A 24,679-nucleotide genomic window follows, 5' to 3' on the forward strand; every position below is an offset into this window, starting at 1 on the left:
GCAAAGTTTGAAATTAAAGTGTGGAAAAAAAAAAACGTGACATACAATGGAGACACGTTTGAATTTATTTATTTAACTATTAAAAACAGGTGGCCGCAATAAAAGTTAACTCTGCTGCTTCCATTTGACCTAATTAAGATGGTCAAATAGAAGTCACACAGCGTTTGGGTTTGTTTACCCAAATTTGACTGTTGTTCCTCCAACATATGTTGGGGAGGGGGAAACGAGCTCCAAATTGTCCAGATTGAATAGCAACTGTCTGATATACAACATTGATCAAAGCTGATTGCTTCTGGACGTTTCCTGGCGTGATGCCGAGAAGGCTGTTAACTTTGAATTAGTTTCGCTTTTTATACGAAAAAGCCAAATCAACACGTGAGAAGCCAAAATAGCAATAATTTTGTAAAAGTCGTCACCAATAAATCTATACGCTACACACGTTCCCAAATCGTAGATATTATTATGTAAGGGGTATATAAACAGTTCTAAGCAATAGTAAACCCCCCGGGAGCACGTGCGAAAGAAGCCTTTGCGAGACATACACGAAATGGTCACACACATTTTGCCTTTTATATATATAGATTTTATGAAGCTTTAGTAACTTCCGCGTCTTTACATCTAGCCGGTTGATGTATTTTTGTGGCCAGTCAATGATACCAAAGCTGTATGTTATTACTGCCATAGCAAGCTGGTTGATGGCAGTAATTTTATTTTTATTTGCAAGCTGTATTTTGCATATCTTCCTCATACGATTTACATACCCTTTGCCAATCTTTTCCCTCATCTTGGCATGTTGTATATTGTCATTTCCTTTAACGCCAAGGTACTTATAAAGCTCATGCTCTTCTAGATCCCCAATGTCGATGTCTTCATTTAGCTGCATATTTTCTGTGTGGGTCTTCTTCACAGCCATGAATGTACACTTGGCACAGTTATCCAGGCCAAACTTCATTGGAGAAGTTATGTACTACCTGCAGAAGTTGGTACAGATCCGTGTCAGAGCTGGCATACAGTTTAAGATCATTCATGAAGAGCAGATGGTTTACTCTCTTATTTGGATCTTGATGGCGTACCTGACTCAAATTGTAGGCGTTCGGATTGTTATTCAGGAGCTTGCTGAGTGGGTCTATTGCCATACAGAAGAGTAAGGTAGATAAGCTGTCACCTTGGAATATTCCCCTCTTGATCCTTACTTCAGGGATAATGGTCTTTCCTTCATTGTGACTTAACGATATGGTGGTTTTCCATATCTGAAGGTGAGCCGCCAGTGTTTGTTTAATTACCAGGTGGATCTTGTATAACTCAAGGCACTGAAGTAACCATGAGTGTGGCACACTGTCAAATGCCTTCTTGTAATCGATTCATGCCATGCTCAGGTTTGCCTTCTTTCTTTGCCTCTTCCTACAGTCTTTTAAGATGGTCTTGTTGATCAATAACTTGTCTTTGATACCATCTTCATCTTCTCCTGCACCCTGTCTGTTCTTTTTCAAGGTAGGTCCTAGAAGATAAGTGGTCATATATATCGTCGGCTACCAGACCAGTGAAAAGCTTGTAGGTGGTTGTTCAACAGCATATTGGCCCGTATTTATTTGGGTGTTGTATCTCCTTGGTCTTAGGTATGAGGCTGATGTCCCCCTCTGTCATCCAGGGTGGTTTTGCTTCTTCACCTCTCAGCATTCTGCTGAAGCAATCACTGTAGTAGCGATGGAGTGCAGTCAATTGTTTCAGCCAGAAGTTTTGGACATTGTCAATGCTAAATGCTTTGTGGTTGGAGAATTGTGCCAGTTTTCTTGTTACTGTACCAGGAGTTATGATTGGCTCTGGGATCTTAGGCTTAGTGTCGTTGAGCCTAATAATGCCTTCACTCCCCTGGGCTTCTTGGTTGTATTTGCCTTCTGTTTCAAATAGAGGCCTCCAGTAATTTTCTAGGTCTTCCTCGGCAGGTGGACAATCTACAGTGATGGTGTCCCTTATAAGCTAACTGTAAAAAGTCCTTTGAGAGTTGATCTTATTCTCCTGGGTTTTAATCTTCTGGGCAAGTGCTAGGTTCGAGGCTCTTACTCTCTCGGTAAGTATCTCTCCTGTGTTGCATCCCCATATTTCAAACCTTGAAGATGTGATAGCAGTGCAGGAGGACCTTCTTCTGTTCGACAGACCATGATTGGGTTTTAATCCATCTTCTGTTTCTTTTGGGGTTTGTCAAGCGACATAGAGAAAGGACACTTGGTCCATCTTGGTCATAGACTGGTGGCTGTCCTGGTGTCACTTCTGAGGCAAGAAGGTTTACACCATTGCTTTCCTCTTCCTGCCTGGTGTGTAAACAGGCCCTTTTTATCCTGGGCGACGGCCATCCAGTTTGAATCTTTTTTTGAGGCATTTTCCATGGTTGTTACTCATTGTCCACGGCTTCTTATTGGTTATTCAAAGCTTCCCTCTACCTATCTTACATAAGTAGAGGGGGTGCCCCCATCCACAACCCAGGGGACACACTGGATAGCCGAAGGAAGACAACACACTTTTGTCAGAAACATCACTCATGTGAGTACTAAAAGGAACATAAAGAAAGCAAGAGTTAAGTGGTTGTCGAACGAAAAACCCAAGGTCCACTTTATATTCTCTTAAAGATACCCGACATGTGCATGAGATATTAAACACTTAAGTACAAATTTCTCACGATGATGTTCATAATTTTAAAGTATGGAAGGCCAAAAGCTTGCCGAATTCTAAGAATGTAAATGAAGAACAAAAAGAATCGTGAATAAATGCTGCGACTTACATGTTTTTCCAAATCACTTCTGTATTGTGCCATGAGAGCTTCGGGTTTCCATTTCGCATTTACTTCATCAATAAGATCCTGGACTTGCTGAAAAATCACCTCCTTTTGGGAAACATCTGAAGACCTTTCATCGTTATGAGATCCATTTGCAGGAATATTTTCAAGAGAAAGATTGGTGGCATTCATCATAGAAGAGAAGTAACGGCGCACTGCAATGTAGAAAATCAGATTGATGTTAGGAATATAAAAAATAGAAAATATAATTTTGGAAACAGGAAAATAAACGAGGGAATATCAAATATGTTTTTCTGTTCTTTACCTACTGATAAGAAGCTAGCCTGGGTGCCTGGTGTTGCCCGGCTGTGTGGAGGTATGTGTAAAGGTGTTGTTTGAGCAAAAAAAAAAGAGCAGAATAGCGAGCGCAAAAAAAAAAGAAAAGAAAATTAGGAATAGTAGGTAGGCTTGAACTCGTAATGCGCAGGAGAAAAAGGAAGTGAAGAAAGCAAACAGTCTTATCGATGCACTCACCGTGATTGTGACGTTACGGGCAGTTGAAATAATGTGTTTTATGCAATGTTATTGACGTGAGGTTTGAATGACTTGCAAAAATGTCAACGAAAAAACTGACTCTTCCTTGTAAAAAAACTGACCAGTTGACAGTGAAAGAATTAACAGTTTAGGCCAATTTCGAGTCAATTCTATCATGGCCCGACGTGTCTGTCGAAAGTTTTTGGCAGCCATACAAATATACATACATACATTCATACGTTAAAACAGACAAATATAGAAAGCTTGTCAAATATTGTTCATCAGCAGATGTCAAGTCAAATTTTCCAAACTAAATGGATGGCAAATTTAAAAAAAAAATGTTAACATTTGAATTTAACCTGGATGCTTTTTTAAAATTTATTTTTTAATCATCTTAAGTTAGCTAATAAAAGCATATTAAACTAGCAGGGCAGGGTGTTAACTTTACCCGTGCGTAAAATGCGCTTAAATATGATATTTTTATTTGTCCAGATTTCATATATATTATTATAGATTCATGATTCCAAAAGTAAAGAAAAAATATATGAATGCCATCAGCTAGAATCGAAACCATAACTGTAGCATTCAAAGCTGGTGATGTTACCACTGTACCAACATGACACGCACATGAAGTAATTAAAAATTTTAAATAAATTAGGATGAATGTAGAAAATGTATAATGATTTTTTCCAGTTTGATCTATTTTTGATCCCCTTAAAGACAGTTTTAACCAGTTAAAGACCCATGAAAGAACGGTCCGTAAAATATCCAATCATTTGAGGCCCCAAGCACCGCTCTGTGACTTTTAGTTTCAGACAAGATAAAGTTTGAAAATATGGAGACTAACAGACAGACATACAGCCATTTACATAGTGAGAAGTATGTTTATTTTTTATCAGCAGTTGTTGAAAAAACACAAAGTAAATAACAACAGCATGTAGAAGACAGCAAATCAGCAGACTCTTCCGAAGTTTTTAATGTATTGTAGTAACGTTAAGCAGCAAGTGAAAAATCAACTTAACTTTATTATATAGACTAGCAGTTCATAACTTTATGTGCATATATATATATATATATATATATATATATATATATATATAGTAAGTTATAAATATAGCTCTTCCTACGTATTGAGCACTGTTGAAGTAAATACTTAAAGTTTATGCATAAATTTATACTTTCGTATATTAATTTTATGTGAGTAAATGAAGTAGTTATATATATATATTAAAAAATTTGACTCTTGTCCAGGTAACCTACATCTAAAATTTCAAATGTTTAGACCCAAAATTGGCGAAGGAGTTTGGTTGAGTCTGCAAACGTTAACTCTGTAACTTTGACCTCTTAGCAGATAAATTTTCGCCCAAAAACTGATTAAAAAGCTTGCTGCATGTCTGAATATCCTTCATGTAAAAGTTCAAATGTTTAGACCAAAAACTGGCTGAATAGTTTGCTAGAGACTGCAAAGGTCAAATCTTTTGAACTTTGACCTCTTGGCAGCCAAATTTTCGGCCAAAACCCGATTAAAAAGCTTGTCTGAATACACTTTATGTAAAATTTTAAATGTTTAAACCAAAAATTGTCTGATGAATTTAGTAGAGACTGCAGAGGTCAAATTTTTTTAAAACTTCGACCCCAATTTTGACCCTCTTAACATTTATTGTTTTGGACTCAAATCAAATTATAAAGTTTGATCTATGCCCAAGTAACCTACTTCTAAAATTTCAAGTGTTTAGACCTAAAATTGGTGGAGGAGTTTGGTAGAGTTTTCAAAGGTCCAATCGTTGAACTTTGACCCCTTGACAGCCAAATTTCTATCCGAAAACCAATTAAAAAAGTTTTCCCAAATCTCAATACCGCTTATGTCAAATTTCGAGTAGATTGGTAGGGAAATGTGCACATACACACACACAAACAATTTCACTTATATATATATACTAGCAGTTCAACCTGGCCTTGCTCGTGCCCTATACACTGTTCATAACTTTATGTGCATATGTATATATCAAAAAGTGTGAAGATGTACGGTAATGCCTTACTATATTATAGGCTTCCTTAACTACCATAAGGAAAAGTTGGTAGAGATTGCAGACGTCAAATTTTTTAAAACCATGACCCCAATTTTGACCCCTTCACATTTGTTTTGGGCTCAAATTAAATTAAAATGTTTGACCCATGTCCAAGTAACCTACATTTAAAATTTCAAGTATTTAGACCTAAAATCGGCAGAGCAGTTTGGTAGAGTCTGCAAAGGTCAACTCTGTAAACTTTGACCTCTTGGCAGCCAAATTTTTGCACAAAAACTGATTAAAAAGCTTGCTGCATGTCTAAATACCCTTCATGTAAAATTTCAAATGTTTAGACCCAAAATTGGCTTAATAGTTTGCTAGAGACCGCATGATATATATAGTGTCCTGGCAGGCTGCTTTGGTTTTGCTGTTTCGGTTTTCTTCCCTGTGGCCTTGCCAAGTCACTAATATATATATATATATATATATATATATATATATATATATATATATATATATGACACTATTCAAGCCTCCCTGAAGAGTTTTTTTCCCATGTGAAGCCAAAATTATTTTCAGCCAGCCCTCACAAGTTCAGGCCTCAGCATGTGGTCATATCTGTAGGCAATAAGTTAAGCTTTCAAAATCATATCATGTTTACCTAGTTCTAGCCTATAATTTTGGAGCTAAAGCAGCATTTGCAGGAAAAAGTAGCCAAAAATGGCTTAAGAATTGTGACAAAAAATTTCAAGGCACCCAAAAGAAAGTTCATATTTCACATATTACTTATCCATTACAAAAAATGAGGAATCCAGGCAAGGAAGTACCATGTGTACATAGACTTCTGCAAAAAACGATGCCCAAAACGCTTTTACAGGTTTTTATTTTTTTTTTTTTTAGCTAAATAGCAGATTTATGTCTGTGACAATTTTTTTTTTTTCATTTTTACAAAAAATTGAGAATTTTTAACTTTAGAGGCCAACAGGGTTGCCAATGCAATAATGAAATGTGGAAACTCAATCATTCCAATACAGTATCCCATTAACTGATCTGAAAACGCCATATTTAACAAAATCTGATGCATACAGGTAAAGATACACCTCATTTTGTAAAGAAACTTGGCTTGAAAATATTTTTTTCTGATAAACTAAGTCACAGACTCTAAAAAGGTCCAAATAAAAAAATCTGTTTCATGGAAAAGTTTTTTTTAATGATGTTGTTGAAAATATGCATGATACAATTTTTTTTTTTTATCCAAATTTAGACACACATTATTTTATCCCCCAGGTCAAATTTTAAAATTTCTCCAAAAAGTGCATTTTTCATAGGTTGCCATGGCCAGGAAAATACAACAAAAAACAAACAAACAAAAAAAAAAAACATATATTATGTGTAAAATGATGTTTGTGATACTTCCATTCTTTCAGTCTTAAATTCATATAATTTTGGGGGATTTTGATAAATTCCTCTGGTATTTTCCCTTATAGTGTCGAAGGGGAATCACCAAAGTACGAAATAGAGGAATGAACGCCCTGGGAAATTCCCTTAGTGCTACTAAGTCATATTCTTCATCATATTTGTTATAGTTAGTGTTTATAGGTTCAGGAGAGAGCTAACGTATTCAAATTAATCATGAATATAACCGCTTATTACTTGAATTTTAACCTTTTCATTTTAGATTAGCAAAATGCCACTCATAAATTATTTCTGGTATTAGAAAATATTCCAATAATTTGTCTATCTTACTAGAAGCGTCTGAAGCCCTTATATTCCCAAAATCTTTCATAAGCATTGAAAATTGGTCAATAATTCTTGTCTTTTTGAAATGAAGAAGCAAAATATTTTAAAGTTCAATTTTGGGCTTCTAGTGAGATATAAGTTAAAAAGGCGAAGTTATTATTGTGTTCGGAAAACCAGTCTCCAATTCGCGGATATTACACCACACTTTGAAAAAGCTATCATATCTCCTAAAACTATGCCATATTTTGTATTTTAGACAGTTTTTTTTTTAATTTCCCGTTAAATTTTGACCCAGACAAATGGTACAACAAGCCATATAATCCTATTTTCAAAAATGACCTAAATTGGCCCGGACGGGAAAAAACTCTTCATGGAAGCTTGAACAGTGTCATATATATATATAAAATGTAAGTTTAGTAAGCCAATTGTAAGTTTGTAAGTGTACATATATATATATATATATATATATATATATATATATATATAACCTTCATTAGACTATTTTTGTTGGTACTAGTTGTACAATAAACCTTATTATGTTACCAAACCCGTTGTTCATATAATTATTCCACCTCATTATTATTATTTTGCTTATATCGAATTCATGATATAACAAGTAACACCAGAAAGCTAACGTTATCCTATGATATGTAAATGGATATATGTAGCAATTATAGTGGATAAGTAAAAATAACAGGTTAAATAATTGGAAATTAAAGAAATCTATATATATAAAAGGCAAAATGTGTGTTAGTATGTTTGTGTGTGTGTGCATTTTTTCTGTATGTCCGGCAAAGGCTTTTTTCGTGGGAATTCGGGGGGGGGGGGGAGATTACTATGTCTTAGAACTTTTTATATACTCCTTAGATTATAATATTTACGATTTTGATGTCCTTTTCTCTTCCTTGCAACCTCTATCTCACAGAAGAGATGTTGCGAGTTTGTCTCTGATGTATCGTTATTTTCATGGAAAGTGTTCGAATGAGCTTCAATCTATGGTCCCCCCTCGCCAAACTTTCACAAGAAACACTCGTCTAGCTGTAAACACTATCAATTATTCCCCCCACTCTTTATCTGTGCCTAAACCTAATCGTAGATACCATGAACAAAGCTTCTTTCTTAGAACTGCACGCCTGTGGGATTGTCTTCCGTTTTCCTGCTTTCCGGCTGACTACAATATGGTTGTCTTCAAGTCTAAAGTAAATAAGTTCTTGATGAGCCGTTCCATATAAGTTATCAAATTTACCAAATTTTCATTACTAATGATTACTATATTGTCCAATTTCTAATGTACACTCTTTAACCCTTATCCTTGAGTGGCCTCTTGGCCTTGATAATGTGGTGATGACTATGTAAAAAAAAAAAAAAAAAATTTACAAAACGACGCTGTAAATATCTTTTATTTCAGCGACTTTTATCTTACAAAATTCATGCTGTCAATTCGTTTTCTCTACTACTGCTATGGCGTGATATTTGACCCAGAAAACCATACGTTGACATTCAGCCACCTACGTTTTTAAATGCTTATTTTTTTTACTGTTCTAAAGTCCTTGCCTTCATGGCGCCATGCTATGTCATCAAACTATTAACCTCAAGGCTTCGGGTTTAAGCCTACCTTCCTCCCAAAACTTTTTTTTGCTGTGTTTTTGTTCGTTTTTTTTAATATTTAAACAGGGTTATTACTTTGCTTATTATTTTTGTTTTCATCTAACCCCCAAACACACACACCTACAAAACACCTGGGCAATACTGGGCACCCCCGCTAGTCTATAATATAAATCTTTCACCTGTCTGTTTAAATGTATGTATATCTGTATATATGTATGTATGTCTGCCTAAAACTTTTGACAGGCGTGTCAGAACATGACAAAACTGGTACCATTTTAAACATCGAACTTTCGGACAACAAATATCGAAAAATTGACCAAAAACATTTCTTCTTTCACCCTCAATGGGGCAGTTTTAAACAAGGAGGGAGACGGGTTTTTTTTCAGACATTTTCATCCACTCTTTTTGATTGACTAGCCTTAATTTTGATGTTTGTCACTTCCGGTTTTGCGATGGACGCAACAGCAAAGACGTCACTTTTTTTTTTCATGTTCCTTAACTCCTTCACTGTACGGGTTCAAGCCTGCCTGCCTACTACCATTTTTTTTTTCTTTTGCTCAACAGACACCTACAAACACCAGGGCAATGCCGGGTACCCAGGCTAGTATACAATAAAACAGAGGTAACCAAATAAAAGAACAAAAATAAAGAAATTGAATAAAAAGAAGGCAATAAATTAGGAGTAGGCAGTGAAGGATGAAATAGCATTCCAATTTCTTTAAACTGACCAAAGAGAAATCTAACTCCACGCACTTTTGTGATAACCCCAACATGATAAGATATGTTGGATTTTTTTTAAAACAGGTGTTTGATGGTGTTGGTGTTTTGAGAATGAACTTTTGCCCAATATTTAGGCTGTCTTGATCTACACGTTCCAAAAGCAAAGCCTCCTATTTTTTTTTAACTCAAAAAGTTGAAGAGTTTCGAAGACGAGAGTGGTACCATTAAAACTAGTGACCCTTCTGTGCTCGAGAATGTATTTTTCTACATAGTCATCACCATACTCAATGCACTTTTGTCAGGAGATTTCTGCTTCTGACACACGTCCATGACAAAGGTTGTTGAAAGATTGTCTATAGCTTTTTTTCTTTCTTTTCCCAAAATTATTTCCTAGTTTAGTCACGTAATTTCTTGTGATTTGAGAACAAATGACGTCGAAGTTGTGTTTGCATTTCTCCCGTAATGAAACGTTGGCTTTTTCTCCCCCCCCCACTCGCTCGCTTCTTCCCCAAACAGCCGTCATATTTTTTTCCTTTTCGTCCTCTACCCAACTGACAACAACCTTACATGCACGAAATAATGTCACATTAACACATAATGTCACTGCCAAGAAATAAAAACGTCTTTTTATTCTGTCATCTGATAGCACCTAAATTTGTAGTTATCTTCTTATTTTTGTATTATTTTTTTTTTTATTAGATGGGCTCCAATAGCTTGGAGTCTCACATTGTTAATATCTGCAACAGAGAAATGAAACTTTCAGATCATGAACGCATGAGTTGACTCATCATAACAATGCAATTCGCAATTCCCTCTGATCCATTCGGGCGGAATAAAAAATAGGAGACATTACTTTTGGGATGCCCCTCATAGTACTTATTGTTTCAGATTATCACTAGTTTTCATTTACAGACGGATGGCTTTAACATTTTTTTTATAGATTTTTTACTTGTCTGAAGCCTGCACTTATAGTTATACAATGTTCAAATTGGCTTCTGGAATATTGGAGTTACTAACAGGGTTCCCTGTTATTGGATAAAAAACAACCAATCACAGGCTTCCCTTTTAGATCCTCATCAACACCACAAGAGCGGCTTTTTCAAATTCTCCACCTCTTTTGCTTATCGGGGCCTCGAGGACGGCACGTGTCTGTCTGCTCTCTCTGTCATTCAACAGTAACACCAGACGTGAGTGAATTTTCAACAGCAACTGCAACACCAAAAACTCAAGGTATTCTTTTTTTTTTCCTCAACCCGACCAAAACTCCAGAAAACAAACATTGTTAACAGGACAAATCCTTCAGATAAGTTTCACAAAATGCGACTGTTTTTGCAAGGAAACATTCTTTCTTCCCTCTCTTTCCTTTTGAAACAAGTTTTATAACAATTTTCATTTGTGTTTGTATTCCTTTCTTTTTGTCAACGTCACATTATTTTGTCACCATATATAGTTGAGAAAATCCCAACAGGATCAACAATCCACAAGATGGCAAATTTTCTAATTTTCAACAAACTTTGAACTGCAATCATTCAGTGGCTCACCGTGTTACCAAAATAAACTTGGCACTATTGTTTGTGCTTGGCAAATATCTATGTGACCACAGTAAAAGTTTATAGATCTAGTGAAAATAAAATTTGGGTTTTGTAACGTGATCGTTATGCTTGAACCGTGTTTGTTACAGTTGAAACCTCTCTCGGAATCCCAAGCCATCCAGCACTGTCTAAAAGGAAGAAGCAAACAAAAATAAATAAATCCAACTCGGCTTTTGCTTCTTTTTTTAAACAAAAGTCATTTATTACTGTTTTTCTTTCTCCCTGTCTTGACACCAGCTTAAAAGTCTCTTGTAGGGCCACATGTCCATCTCACCTGGTTTGCGTTTTTCTTTCTGCTCCACTACACGCTGGCTGTAGACAGCCAATTTTTTTGTCCATCTTTTTCAACCGCATTTTTTCTTCTCCCTACCATGTGGTGTCCTGTTTTTCTTTTTCTTGTTGTGCCAGCTCACGCACACTTTTTAATTCACATATGTGCTTTTTTTTGACTACTGCTGCTAATATCCTCACTAGTCGGCTAAATTACAACTCCTGCTGATATTTTTCCATGCGCTTATACGTACTCTGTTAATAATCGACTAACAAATAAATTTAACAGAATATTCAATTATTTTCAAGGTGGGCTCCTTCTACCATGCTAGGAAACTACAAATACCTGACAGAATCTTGTATCTCTACAAACCCATGCCTGGAGTATTGTTACCACATCTGTGCTGATGCATCTATCACTAATCTCTCCCTCTTAGAAAAGGTCCGAAATGCAGTCTCCAATATAATCGGTTGCACACTATCAACCAAGCTCCAACCCCTACCCCACCACCGCAATATTGCATACCTGTGCCTATTTTACAAGTACTATTAATGGAATGTTTTCTGACGAACTCATAGCACTTGTGTCTGCTTGACCTCTGACTAAACTCACAGGCAGCAAAATTCCACCCTTCACTAAAGAGATCCCTAGATGCCGGAAAAAACTTTTACTTAATAGTTCCTTCCCTTGAGCTGCTAGACTTTATAATGCCCTCCTTGTTTCCTACTTCCCTCACTGTACTAACATGTTGAAATTTAAATGTAATGAGAACAAACACCTAACTTCTCAACTCCCTTCATAGTGACTCTGCAGACATGGTCCCAAGTAGTAGCCCTTATGTCTAAATCGTATTATACCTTGTTTGGTTTGGTTTGGTTGTTTTGTTTTACGGCATATCAACCGTTTTTGGGTTATTTAATGCTAAATCAAGTTATTTTGGAAATAGTATTCAATGTTGCATCCAGTTATTTTGTAGAAGGTTTTTATCTTCAAGCTTTCTGTATCTTCAATTGCTAGTTTGTAGTTTGGTTTAGTTGTTTATAATAGATTTTATCGTTTTTGTTCCCTACCCTGCAGAACATGAATGAGTTTTGCAATAGGGGAGGGAAATGGGTTACAGTATTAATGTTTGGTACATTTTAAGTTAGGAAACCAGTCAGGAGGTGGGGGAGATAGAAAGAAAAAGGGGGAAAAAAGGTGGGTTGTTGTTTTTGTTTTTGGTTTTGCAGAACATAATTAAGTTTTGCGAAAGGAAGTAGAAAAACAAAAAGTATCAATGTTAGGAGCATTTCGTTTCAGGAAGCCAATATCCTCAGACAGCCTGATCTGGTAGGACCAGATCTCGTTTGGGATGAATAAGAGTAAAAATAAAAAATAAAATTAAAAAAAAGGGGAGGTGACAGTGGCCAAGCAATTAACAACATAAAATGACAACCTGGGTGCATCAAGTTCGAATCTAATTTGTTCCACAGAAACACTTTACCAAACTTTCACAAAAAAAAACTCGACTAGCTACAACCACTATCAACAATTTTCTCCACTCTCTATTTGTGCCTAAATCTAAACATAGATTCCATAAACAAAACTTCTTTCCCAGAACTGTCCGCCTGTGGACCACTGTTCTGCTGGCCTGCTTCCTGGTTGAATACAACATGGTAGCCTTCAAATCCAATGTAAACAAGTTCTTGTTGAGCCGTCCCCATAAATAATTAAATTCTATCCAATTTACACTATTAAAGATTATTACACTACCAGCTTACATTCATTAACCCTTATCCTCCAGTAGCCTTTGGGCCTTGATAAGTGGTGACTCACAAGTAAAAAAGAAAAAAAAAAAAAACACTAACTTAGGATGTTGGCAACCTTCATGCTGTCTCTCCTTTAAGTACTTGATTTCTTTCTAGAAAGAATTCTGATTAGAAAGACATCGAAGGGGGGGGACCAATACAAACAATAGAATCATCTGATTCATACGAAACAAATGAATTGCTTTCAATCATTTTTGTCATTTTGAAATGATAACACTTCCACTTTGACTGTACAGTTTTCAATAAAAAATAATACAAGGAATTGTGAGAAATTCTACAATTATAAGCAAGCCCCTCATTGGCTGATTGGCTACCCACTGTCTTTGTTTAGACCAATCAGATTGGTCGAGATTTTAACCACCAAGTGATAGACTTGGTGGGTTTTTGAATGCCTTTTTTTTTTAGTTTCAGATACGGCAGCCATAGATGAAACATGGAACTCAACTCTCTTTGGATATGAGGCATTTGGTGCCTCTACTCTTTGTCTCCTTGAAACTTTATTTTTAAAGTCTAAATGATTACGATTACGTCATTATTATATATGACTCTGAGAGACTTTTTAAGGTCAGAACTATTGACTTGTCCTGAAGGCAATTCCTTCAAATGAACATTTTTTATGAACTTCTCTGATGTTGACTCTAGTCGAGAATTGAATCCATCATCAAAAGGCATCATACCAATCCCTTCAAACGGATGTAATTAATCCAATCTTCGAACAATGCTGAACCCAAATTCCAGTTCCTGCTGAAGATAAAAGGACTATTACCTTTTGAGGTGTTACCAGTTCTACTCAGAGGCAAAATAGGCATTTCCTTTTTTGCAACGAAAAACGAATAAAATTTGTGTCAAACTTTAGAGGTATGCTTTGTTGTAATTGTTAATTTTTTGTCATTGTCTTGGAGTTAAAACAGGTGAGAAGAAAATTCTTACAGAATGTAATTGGAAGCCTCCACTCAGTCTCGAAAGACAATGGTCACTCCCTGTAAGACTAGCTGCACATTTAATTATGAGGCAAGAGTTGCACAATCCCAACCACACCTCTTCTAAATCAGCACTACTTCAGTCCAGTGGTAAGGAGAGGTCCAGGATGACTAGAAACAATGCCGATATAAGCAGAGAGCACATACAGCACATAGAATTCCTAAGTGGTCACCCATTTTAGCACTGACAAGGCTCAACATTGCTTAACTTTGATGATCTAACGGGAACCGGTGTGTCAATATGAATATGCTGTATACAAGGAATGTAATTACTGATTCGTTTATTCACCAACTTAACAACAGGATTGAATTAACAAATAACTTCATATATTTTTACAGAAAGTAAACAGAAACATGTTCATAATTGTATTTAGATTTTTAAAAATATTTCTTGTTAACAGATTTTCATATATTGAAGAATATAATTTTTGTTTTGGAATTTTTGGATGAGGATTGATAATTTGTTTCATTTAAATTATAACGACTGTTGTTCCCATCTTGAAAATTTAAAAATAGACACCAAAATATTAATGAAAACTTTTTTTTTTACCATTGTTTTGGAATCTATCATTTACTTTTAAAATGCTTTACATTCAAGCTATTTATTTTTTTTACTTGATTAAGCAATTTGATCTTAAAAATATATTACTCTTATTAGAAAAAGAAATAGCGTGAGCGATTTTTTTGTAATCTTTCTTGTCAGTCGATTTTCAATATATTGAAGAATATACTTTTTTAGATGAGGACTGATAATTTGTTTGATTTGTATTATTTGGACTACTGTTCTCATCTTGGATGTTATTTTCATAACGTTTCTGCCGGTGTAGCTTTTGACTTGCTTCAGGGGCATCTGGTTGAAATCGGGAATCTAGACGTCAAATACTAACACAGAAACAGACTCTAGATTTTTACCTAAGAAGTTATTATTTCCTAGAACTGTCCGTCTGTAGAACATAATACCTTGGGGTTGTTTTCCAGATGACTATAACATGATTATGTATAGCATAATTACGTTGACACGCCGGTTCCTGCAACATTAAGCAACATTGAACCTGGTCAGTACTAAATGAGTGCCAATTTGGGACTTCCAGGTGCTGTATGTGCTCTCCGCTTATCTCGGCATTGTTTCCAGTCGTCTTGGTCTTCTCCTTGCCACTGGACCTAAACAATGTCGATTCAAGAGAGGTGTGGTTGGGGATTGTATCAAATTTGAGAACTGAATTAAAAAATAACTTCATAGATTTTTACAGAAAGTAAACAGAAAGATGCTCTCCTGAATCGGTACTGCTCAAGTTCAGTGGCAAGGTTAAGTCTAGGATGACTGGAAACAATGTCGAGATAAGCGGAGAGCACATACAGCACCTGCATTTCCCAAATGGCCACCCATTTTAGTGTTGTATATAATAGGCATTTCCTTTTTTGCAACGAAAAACAAATAAAATTTGTGTTGAATTTTAGAGGTATGCTTTGTTGTAATTGTTAATTTTTTGTCATTGTCTTGGAGTTAAAACAGGTGAGACGAAAATTCTTACAGAATGTAATTGGAAGCCTCCGCTCAGTTTCGAAAGACAATGGATACTCCCTGTAAAAGTAACTGCGTGTGTAATTGTGAGGCAAGGGTTGTGCAACCCCCTACCACACCTCTCCTGAATCGGCACTACTTCAGTCCAGTGGTAAGGAGAGGTCCAGGATGACTGGAAACAATGCCGATATAAGCGGAGGGCACATACAGGACATAAAAATTTCCAGATGGTCACCCATTTTAGCAATAATCAGGCTCAACATTACTTAACTTTGATGATCTAACGAGAACCGGTGTGTCAATGTGAAAACGCTGTATACAAGGAATGTAATTACTGATCCGTTTATTCACCAACTTAACAACACGATTGAATTAAAAAATAATTTCATAAGTTTTTATAGAAAGTAAACAGAAACATGCTCATAATTGTATTTAGTTTTTTTTTTTAAATATTTCTTATCAACAGATTTCCACACACCCGGGCAAAGCCAGGAACCCAGGCTATTCTATTATATAAAAGGAAAAATGGGTGCAAGCGTTCGTGTATGTCCACGAAAGGCTTTTTTCCTTGGCCTTCTCACATCCGTTACATTTATGGAGAACTTTCCTTATACTTCCTAGATTGTAATATCTCCGATTTGCGAATGGGCGTCATCTCTATCTTTTATTTTGATCGAGTTTTTAAAAAAATCCCTGGTTTCCAGTGTTTGTTAGTCTTTCTCGTATAAAAGTGAAACTGATCGAAGCAAACACACATGCCTCCTGGCCTTCCTAGCCAGAACGTCTTGAAGGCAATTCGCTTTGATCAATGTGGAGGAAACCCTTCACATCAGACAATTGCTATTCATTTGGACACTGTCAGAGTTCCCACTTTTTGAAGGGCAACTGGTTTTCCCCCACATTATAAATGACCTCGTGCGGAAGCACATAAATACCACAACAGAAAGCGGAAAGCTTAACTGGCTGTTGGCCAGGTTTAAAAGCCACTTTCATTTCTGCACCGACTCCTATCATTCTTAACTTAATTAGCAGTAAGGGTTAAAGAGTGTCCAATTTCTACTGTGCACTCTTTGACCCTTATCCTCGAGTGGCCTCTTGACCTGGATAAGTGGTGATGCCTATGTAAAAAAAAAAAAAAAGCAAAATAAAAAGCAATTCAATGAACTCACTGTCCTCTTTGGTGTAACGGTCAGCGAGGACGACTAATTACCCTACATTTTCGAGTTTGATCTCTATCTATTTAAAAAAAAATTTTTATTTCGTTTGTGCCAATATCCTCCACCCGGGCAAAAGTTAATTACCAACTCTTTTTTTTTTTTTCACATTCTTTTCCTCCTTTGCTGTGCGGGTTCAAGCCTGCCTGCCTGCCTACCACCACTTTTTTTTTTTTTTTGATCAACACACACCTACAAACACCCGGGCAACGCCCCCCCCCACTAGTTATATATAAAAAAATAATTTTATAAAATCAACAGTAAATTCTCTACAGTGCAATGTAAACTACAATGTATTGTGAACTCAGTCACTGTGGGGGGCATGTGAAGCTTCCTCCCGGTGAACCCCAGTGGGTCCACAACTAGAACAGGCAATTAATTGATTTGTCTGAAAAATGGTCGATTTCATTGATTTCAATGACAATAAAATATGGGTGGATGAAACATTTGTTGATCCTCTTTCAATCCCGGGCAACATCAGGTCTCCCTGCTAGTTTAATATACAGGGGTAGCTTGTTCTCATTATCTCAGCCATAAACAATTAAAATTTGTCATTCATGATTCTATTCTTAGTATTGCCCATACTGAGGATTGAACCTTCGGCCTGTATAAGACTGCCATATGGTATTTTATATTTATGTTTCTACTAAAGAAGTAGAAAAACAAAAAACATCAATGTTAGGTGCATTTCGTCTCAGGAAGCCAATATCTTTAGACAGCCTGATCTGGTAGCATCAGATCTCGTTTGGGATGAATAAGAGTAAAAATAAATCTCGGTTCTTTTATATTTCAACTTTCCATTGTATAAATGTGTTAATCTATTAAATAAAAGGCTATATGTCTGCCTGTCTCCATATTTTCAAACTCTATCTCCTCCGAAACTAAAAGTTGCAGAGCGGCAGTAGGGGCCTCAAATGATAGGATTTTTCACGGACCATTCTTTTATGGGTCTTTAGCTGATTAGAATGGTTTTTAAGGGGTCAAAATTGAAAAAATCGTTATACATTCATCTTAGTTTATTTTTAATCAGTTTGTATGCGTGTCACGTTGGTACAGTGGTAACGTCACCAGCTTTGAATGCTACAGTTTTGGTTTTAATTCTAGTTGATGGCACCCAAATACTTTTTTTTTTTTTTTTTTTTTACTTTTTAAATCAAGACTCTATAATAATATATATGAAATCTGGACAAATTAAAATATCATATTTAAGCATATGCCCCACCCTTGCTAGTTATACATTAATTGGTTTCTTAATTTTCAAATAATTTATTGATTAAAAATTATTTAAAAAAAAAAAAAAAGCGTGGGGGATGCCCTTTTCTCTTCCCTGCAACCTCTCCCCACAGAAGAGACGTTGCAAGCCTGTCTTTGTTTTATCATTATTTTCATGGCAGGTGCTCATCTGAATTCCAATCTCTGCCCCCCCCCCTCGCGAATCTTTCACGAAAAACACTCGTCAAGCTGAAACCACTATCAATAATTTTCCCCACTCTTTATCTGTGCCTAAATAAAAACGTAGATTCCATGAACAAAGCTTCTTTCTTAGAAGTGCACGCCTGTGGAACTCTCTTCCGTTTGCCTGTTTCCCACCTGACAACCACAACAGAAAGCGGAAAGCTTAACTGGCTGTTGGCCAGGTTTAAAAGCCACTTTCATTTCTGCACCGACTCCTATCATTCTTAACTTAATTAGCAGTAAGGGTTAAAGAGTGTCCAATTTCTACTGTGCACTCTTTGACCCTTATCCTCGAGTGGCCTCTTGACCTGGATAAGTGGTGATGCCTATGTAAAAAAAAAAAAAAGCAAAAAAAAAAGCAATTCAATGAACTCACTGTCCTCTTTGGTGTAACGGTCAGCGAGGACGACTAATTACCCTACATTTTCGAGTTTGATCTCTATCTATTTAAAAAAAATTTTTTATTTCGTTTGTGCCAATATCCTCCACCCGGGCAAAAGTTAATTACCAACTCTTTTTTTTTTTTTTCACATTCTTTTCCTCCTTTGCTGTGCGGGTTCAAGCCTGCCTGCCTGCCTACCACCACTTTTTTTTTTTTTTTGATCAACACACACCTACAAACACCCGGGCAACGCCCCCCCCACTAGTTATATATAAAAAAATAATTTTATAAAATCAACAGTAAATTCTCTACAGTGCAATGTAAACTACAATGTATTGTGAACTCAGTCACTGTGGGGGGCATGTGAAGCTTCCTCCCGGTGAACCCCAGTGGGTCCACAACTAGAACAGGCAGTTAATTGATTTGTCTGAAAAATGGTCGATTTCATTGATTTCAATGACAATAAAATATGGGTGGATGAAACATTTGTTGATCCTCTTTCAATCCCGGGCAACATCAGGTCTCCCTGCTAGTTTAATATACAGGGGTAGCTTGTTCTCATTATCTCAGCCATAAACAATTAAAATTTGTTATTCATGATTCTATTCTTAGTATTGCCCATACTGAGGATTGAACCTTCGGCCTGTATAAGACTGCCATATGATATTTTATATTTATGTTTTTACTAAAGAAGTAGAAAAACAAAAAACATCAATGTTAGGTGCATTTCGTCTCAGGAAGCCAATATCTTTAGACAGCCTGATCTGGTAGCATCAGATCTCGTTTGGGATGAATAAGAGTAAAAATAAATCTCAGTTCTTTTATATTTCAACTTTTCATTGTATAAATGTGTTAATCTATTAAATAAAAGGCTATATGTCTGCCTGTCTCCATATTTTCAAACTCTATCTCCTCCGAAACTAAAAGTTGGAGAGCGGCAGTAGGGGCCTCAAATGATAGGATTTTTCACGGACCATTCTTTTATGGGTCTTTAGCTGATTAGAATAGTTTTTAAGGGGTCAAAATTGAAAAAATCGTTATACATTTTGTACATTCATCTTAGTTTATTTTTAATCAGTTCGTATGCGTGTCACGTTGGTACAGTGGTAACGTCACCAGCTTTGAATGCTACAGTTTTGGTTTTAATTCTAGTTGATGGCACCCAAATACTTTTTTTTTTTTTTTTTTTACTTTTTAAATCAAGACTCTATAATAATATATATGAAATCTGGACAAATTAAAATATCATATTTAAGCATATGCCCCACCCTTGCTAGTTATACATTAATTGGTTTCTTAATTTTCAAATAATTTATTGATTAAAAATTATTTAAAAAAAAAAAAAAAAAGCGTGGGGGATGCCCTTTTCTCTTCCCTGCAACCTCTCCCCACAGAAGAGACGTTGCAAGCCTGTCTTTGTTTTATCATTATTTTCATGGCAGGTGCTCGTCTGAATTCCAATCTCTGGTCCCCCCTCCCGAATCTTTCACGAAAAACACTCGTCAAGCTGAAACCACTATCAATAATTTTCCCCACTCTTTATCTGTGCCTAAATAAAAACGTAGATTCCATGAACAAAGCTTCTTTCTTAGAAGTGCACGCCTGTGGAACTCTCTTCCGTTTGCCTGTTTCCCACCTGACTACCACTTGGAAGTCTTCAAGTCCAACATAAACAAATTCCTGATAAACCGCCCCCTTAAGTAAAACACTTTAGTCAAATCTCAATTACTAACGATTACTACGATATTATCCCATTGATTACTGTACATGCAATAACCCTTATCCCTGAGTGGCTTCCGGGCCTTTATAAGTGGTGACCACCATGTAAAAAAAAAAAAAATAAAAATAAATGAATAAATATAAAAAAATTAAATTATCTTATTGTCATTGATTATTTTATTTCTGATATAAAAAATAAAAACATGAAGATGTAACCTGTCCCGTTTACCGGCCACTCTACGTGGGAAAAGCCAGACATGAAGTTGGTTTTAACATGGAGAAAAAATCCAGCTTCCCCTCTCTAGAAGCGTAAGCCATGTTTAGTTTCAAAATAGTTTCTGATGGTTCATTGTTCTACACAAGTCCTACGAGGTGACTGGTTTGCAGTAGACATAACAGTTGCCAATGGTTTGTTGTTCTACACAAGTCCTGGCAGTTAACTGGTTCGCAGTAGACAGTTCTCGAGTTGGAATCCACAGAGCAAAAGATTCTTCCTTGTCGAGACGAAAAAAAAACATACGTGAAATTGCTTCAGAAAGGTTTAATATTTATGGAGCAATTCTGGTTTCTGATTGGTTGGTAGCAAAACATGAATTAATTCGATTCGTCAATTCCTAGCAGCATCGTTTATAAATAGAATCTCCCGACTGTGTGGAATCATACCCCATTATACTTCTTATCTGATGGGATGTGTCTCCTAGCGGCTTCGGCTGCAGGGAGACAGGGTAGTACAAGTCAAGGATTCGTCACTTGACACTCAGCCCAACAGGTGAGGGGCCGGGAACTGGCCCAGCACCTGTTGGACTGAGGTACACCGCCTGGGTAATACCTAGGAGGTCCACCCTCCCAGGCCTTGCCACCGGGCTTTCCGGTGGGGCAAGTTTATTGCTTGCTGCCTGAGGCGCCCAGACCGGGGAATGCCGACGGGGTTACTCAGGCAATTTTTAAAATTGCAGGAGTGCCCCTCCTTTAGGGGAGCCTGCGGGGTTCCCACTTTCCGGCCTTGTGCCACATAATGCTGAGGTGGGGAGCATTTAAATAACTACCCCATTATACAACAAATATTGTAACACCCTAAAATGACGAACGTTGGATCGGAACAAAACTCTCTATACATAGCATCATTGACACCCCCTTCAGAATAAGGGTGTCTCCACTGTCTCTGTTAGCAGGCAATAAATTCAATGTTCTTACTTAAAAATGAGGGGGTAATGCCTGGGAAGATGGTATGCTGAGACGAAACAGGTATTACGCTTTGAGTGGAAGAGGCAAAGGAGGGCAGTATACAAGGACCAGGAAAGGTGTCATACTGACACCATTTGTCCGTAGGTTGGGTATTTTGCTAGTATTTAAGATAAAAAATTAAATAAAATCGTTTGCAGAATTGTTATGGCTGCAAAAAATATGAGAAACACTCGTGGAATTTATCTAAAAAAAAATAAAATAAAATAAAATAAAACCAATTTATTGTTTAGAGACTTCAAAGTCTCAGTCTGTTTTAGAATGTCATCTTGTCTGTCTAACTGAGAACTTGTTAATTACTTTGTACCCCTGAACCCCTGACCTTTTTCTATTTGGTCAATCACTAAAAAGAAGGGTCGCTGTATGTGAGAGATGGAGTGAGTGGGATGGGGTGGGGGTGGCTGTTCTGTCTGAAACCACATTTCCTTTCCAAAGTAAAAAAAAAAAAAATCACAATTAAGTTCAGCCACAAATGAAGGCTTAAGCAAACAAACAAGTAAATCACGAGTTGTCTTCCCTTGCGATCACTACTACTTGAATCAGTGGGTGTAGAGGTGTGATGTCAACTCCTTTATTGTATGTCCTGAAGATTCAAGTATAAGTCCTAGTACTAAGACAAATTTATGAAAGAAGGAGATATTTGAATCTGATTGGATGCCACTATTGTGATCAAAATTTACTCTTTGGTGTTCAAAATGAAAAAAATGCTTAAACTCATTTCTAAGCAATCGAATTCATACAAGCATCCACCTGAATTAATAAAAACAAATAATAAAAATTTTGGACCAATCAAAGATTTTCTGAATTTATTTGAAACGGCCCTCTTGTAGTCACCGTGACCTCATATAAGGCCAAATTCTTTTTCATTATACAACTGAGCGGAAATCCACAATCTACATCCCTCCTCTACCCATCTGTTGGACCTTGGGGCTATTATTATCTCAACTCATGCATACACAGTCATAAACATATGCAAGCAAACATTAACGAACACACAGACGCACAACTCATTAACTCTTTCACACTAAGACCAACGCCTAAACTTACTGAAATATTCCTAACTTTTCTCACTGAGCTTTCTTTTTATTATGAAAACAAATGAACACTGACTCTTATTAATAACTTTTAATGAAATATAATGTGTATAACTGATTAGGGAAGTTTTAATTATAATTTTCAGAGCCATGGACAATTCACGGGCTTTAAATTATGAACTCAGATCTCTATATCTCAGCTAAAGAATCCTCCTTGTTTTACAAGTATTCTAAAAACATTAACCAGGGCTCTACAGACAAATCTATCTTTAGTTGACATTTGACAACTAAACATTTTCGTTTACTAACCAAATAGAAAAGTTACTAGCCAAACCCATGTGATTTTTGGAATATGACATCTTCGTTCCATGACGAGTATATACATTATAAAGATTTTTCTATATTTGATTTCCTTTTTTTTTTTTTTTTTAAATAAGTGTAATTCTAAATATTCAGATGTTTAGATTTGAAGATATAAACATTCGAAATTTCTTCAGATGTTTCTTTTAAACTGCCTTTATTAAAGAAAAGGGTATATTGTTTTTATTAAAGTTTTGTTTAAATAATTTGACTTTGCTCGTTTTATTAAAAAAAAAAAAAGTTTTCACTCAGCAATAGGCTTTGGAAAATTGTTGGTATAAAAAGCAAAATCACCAAAAGATAAGCGTTTTATTATTTCTAGTCGCCATTTGAAAAAAAAATAAATAAATAAATAAATAAAAATCGCTCGCAAATGTAACTGTTTTACTGGCACTGTAACCCCTAAACAAACATTGTTTTCATATTGGCATCAACTTTCATTCTAAACATCTCTTTTGTGAATTTATGCTTTGAAATCATTATTTTGTTTGTGTTTAACATCTAACATTTTTCTCGCCCCCCTCCCCCCAATCATCCCGAATCGGAACAAACAAAAAGAAACCCTCCCAAACCCCTCCATCAATTAGGATGTCCCATCCTCCTACTACCACTCATCTCTGCAAATCACAGTTTTGGATAAATGAAAACAAACATTAATTACAACTTTCGTGGGATTTTGGAGAGAAATTAATTCTTTCACATATTTGCGAAAAAGCGAAATGGGGGGGGGGGTTTCTAGTCATACTCTCAAACCAAAGTTTCGCTAGGCTCATCAGTTCCTGTAAACAACCATTAATTTTAATTGTTGGTGGATTTTGAACAAAACAATGAGATATTTGTAAATATATATATATATATATATATATATATATATATATATATATATATATATATATATATTTGAAATAATGATGGGACGATTCCAATATTTGTCTCGATTCCGATACAATGACTGATTCTGTACTAAATTCCCTGATTCCGATATAATTACTGATTCTGATTTTTATAAATCTCTAAATATTTAACTATAGAGTTGTTATTTTTCCCCGATTATCATAAAAACACACGTAAAATATGCAGATATTTTCTCAAATGTCACAAATTCACTTGTAAGGGATGATCTATCGCTTTTCATTTTACTATTAGTTTAAAATCAATAAATAGTTATTATTTTATCATTACTACCAGCGGTGGAAGATTTTATGTTAAACAAAATCAATTAAAAAAAAAACGCTCAAAGATATCATTTTTGGCATCGCAAAATAGCCACAAATTTTCTCGATTCCGATTGCTCGAAAAAGTTCCAATTTTTCCGATTCCAATTAATCGTCCCAACACTAATTTGAAGTCATTTTATCTCCTTGGAGAACAAACCAGCTTTTTGTGTTAATTTTTCTACAACTTTGAAGAATGTTCCAGAATTTTTGAGATAAGGATTGATAGTTTGGATTAATTCTGACTACTCTTATCATCTTGGATGATATTCTCACAATGTTTTGAATGATGTACCCCCGACCTTCTTCAGGTGCATATTATCGAACTTGGGGGATCTTTATGTCAAGTACCTGTGACACAATGGATACAAGTGCAAATAATTAGTTTTAAGTAACGGTCTTCTGGAGGTTGAGGGTTCAATCCTCAGTGCGAGTGATATCAAAAGTACAATTACAAATTACTTAAGACTTCTACCCTGTCATGGCTGACAGAATAAAAGGAAGG

At 35.9% G+C, this 24,679-nt stretch overlaps 1 protein-coding gene across 1 annotated transcript in view; it reads right to left on the minus strand.

Annotated features, from left to right (window-relative positions):
• The window catches only part of LOC145279947 (follistatin-related protein 3-like), a 221,894-nt gene that overhangs the window by 24,540 nt on the left and 172,675 nt on the right, over nt 1–24,679 (minus strand). Inside the window, exon 4 of the mRNA XM_080131550.1 lies at nt 2,777–2,985. Coding sequence (XP_079987676.1) covers nt 2,777–2,985 — 209 coding nt within the window. The remainder of the gene's footprint in view (nt 1–2,776; nt 2,986–24,679) is intronic.

This window comes from Euprymna scolopes, chromosome 7 (genome assembly GCF_053919585.1).
Source record: "Euprymna scolopes isolate OS-2025 chromosome 7, ASM5391958v1, whole genome shotgun sequence".
NCBI classification, from domain to species: domain Eukaryota; kingdom Metazoa; phylum Mollusca; class Cephalopoda; order Sepiida; family Sepiolidae; genus Euprymna; species Euprymna scolopes.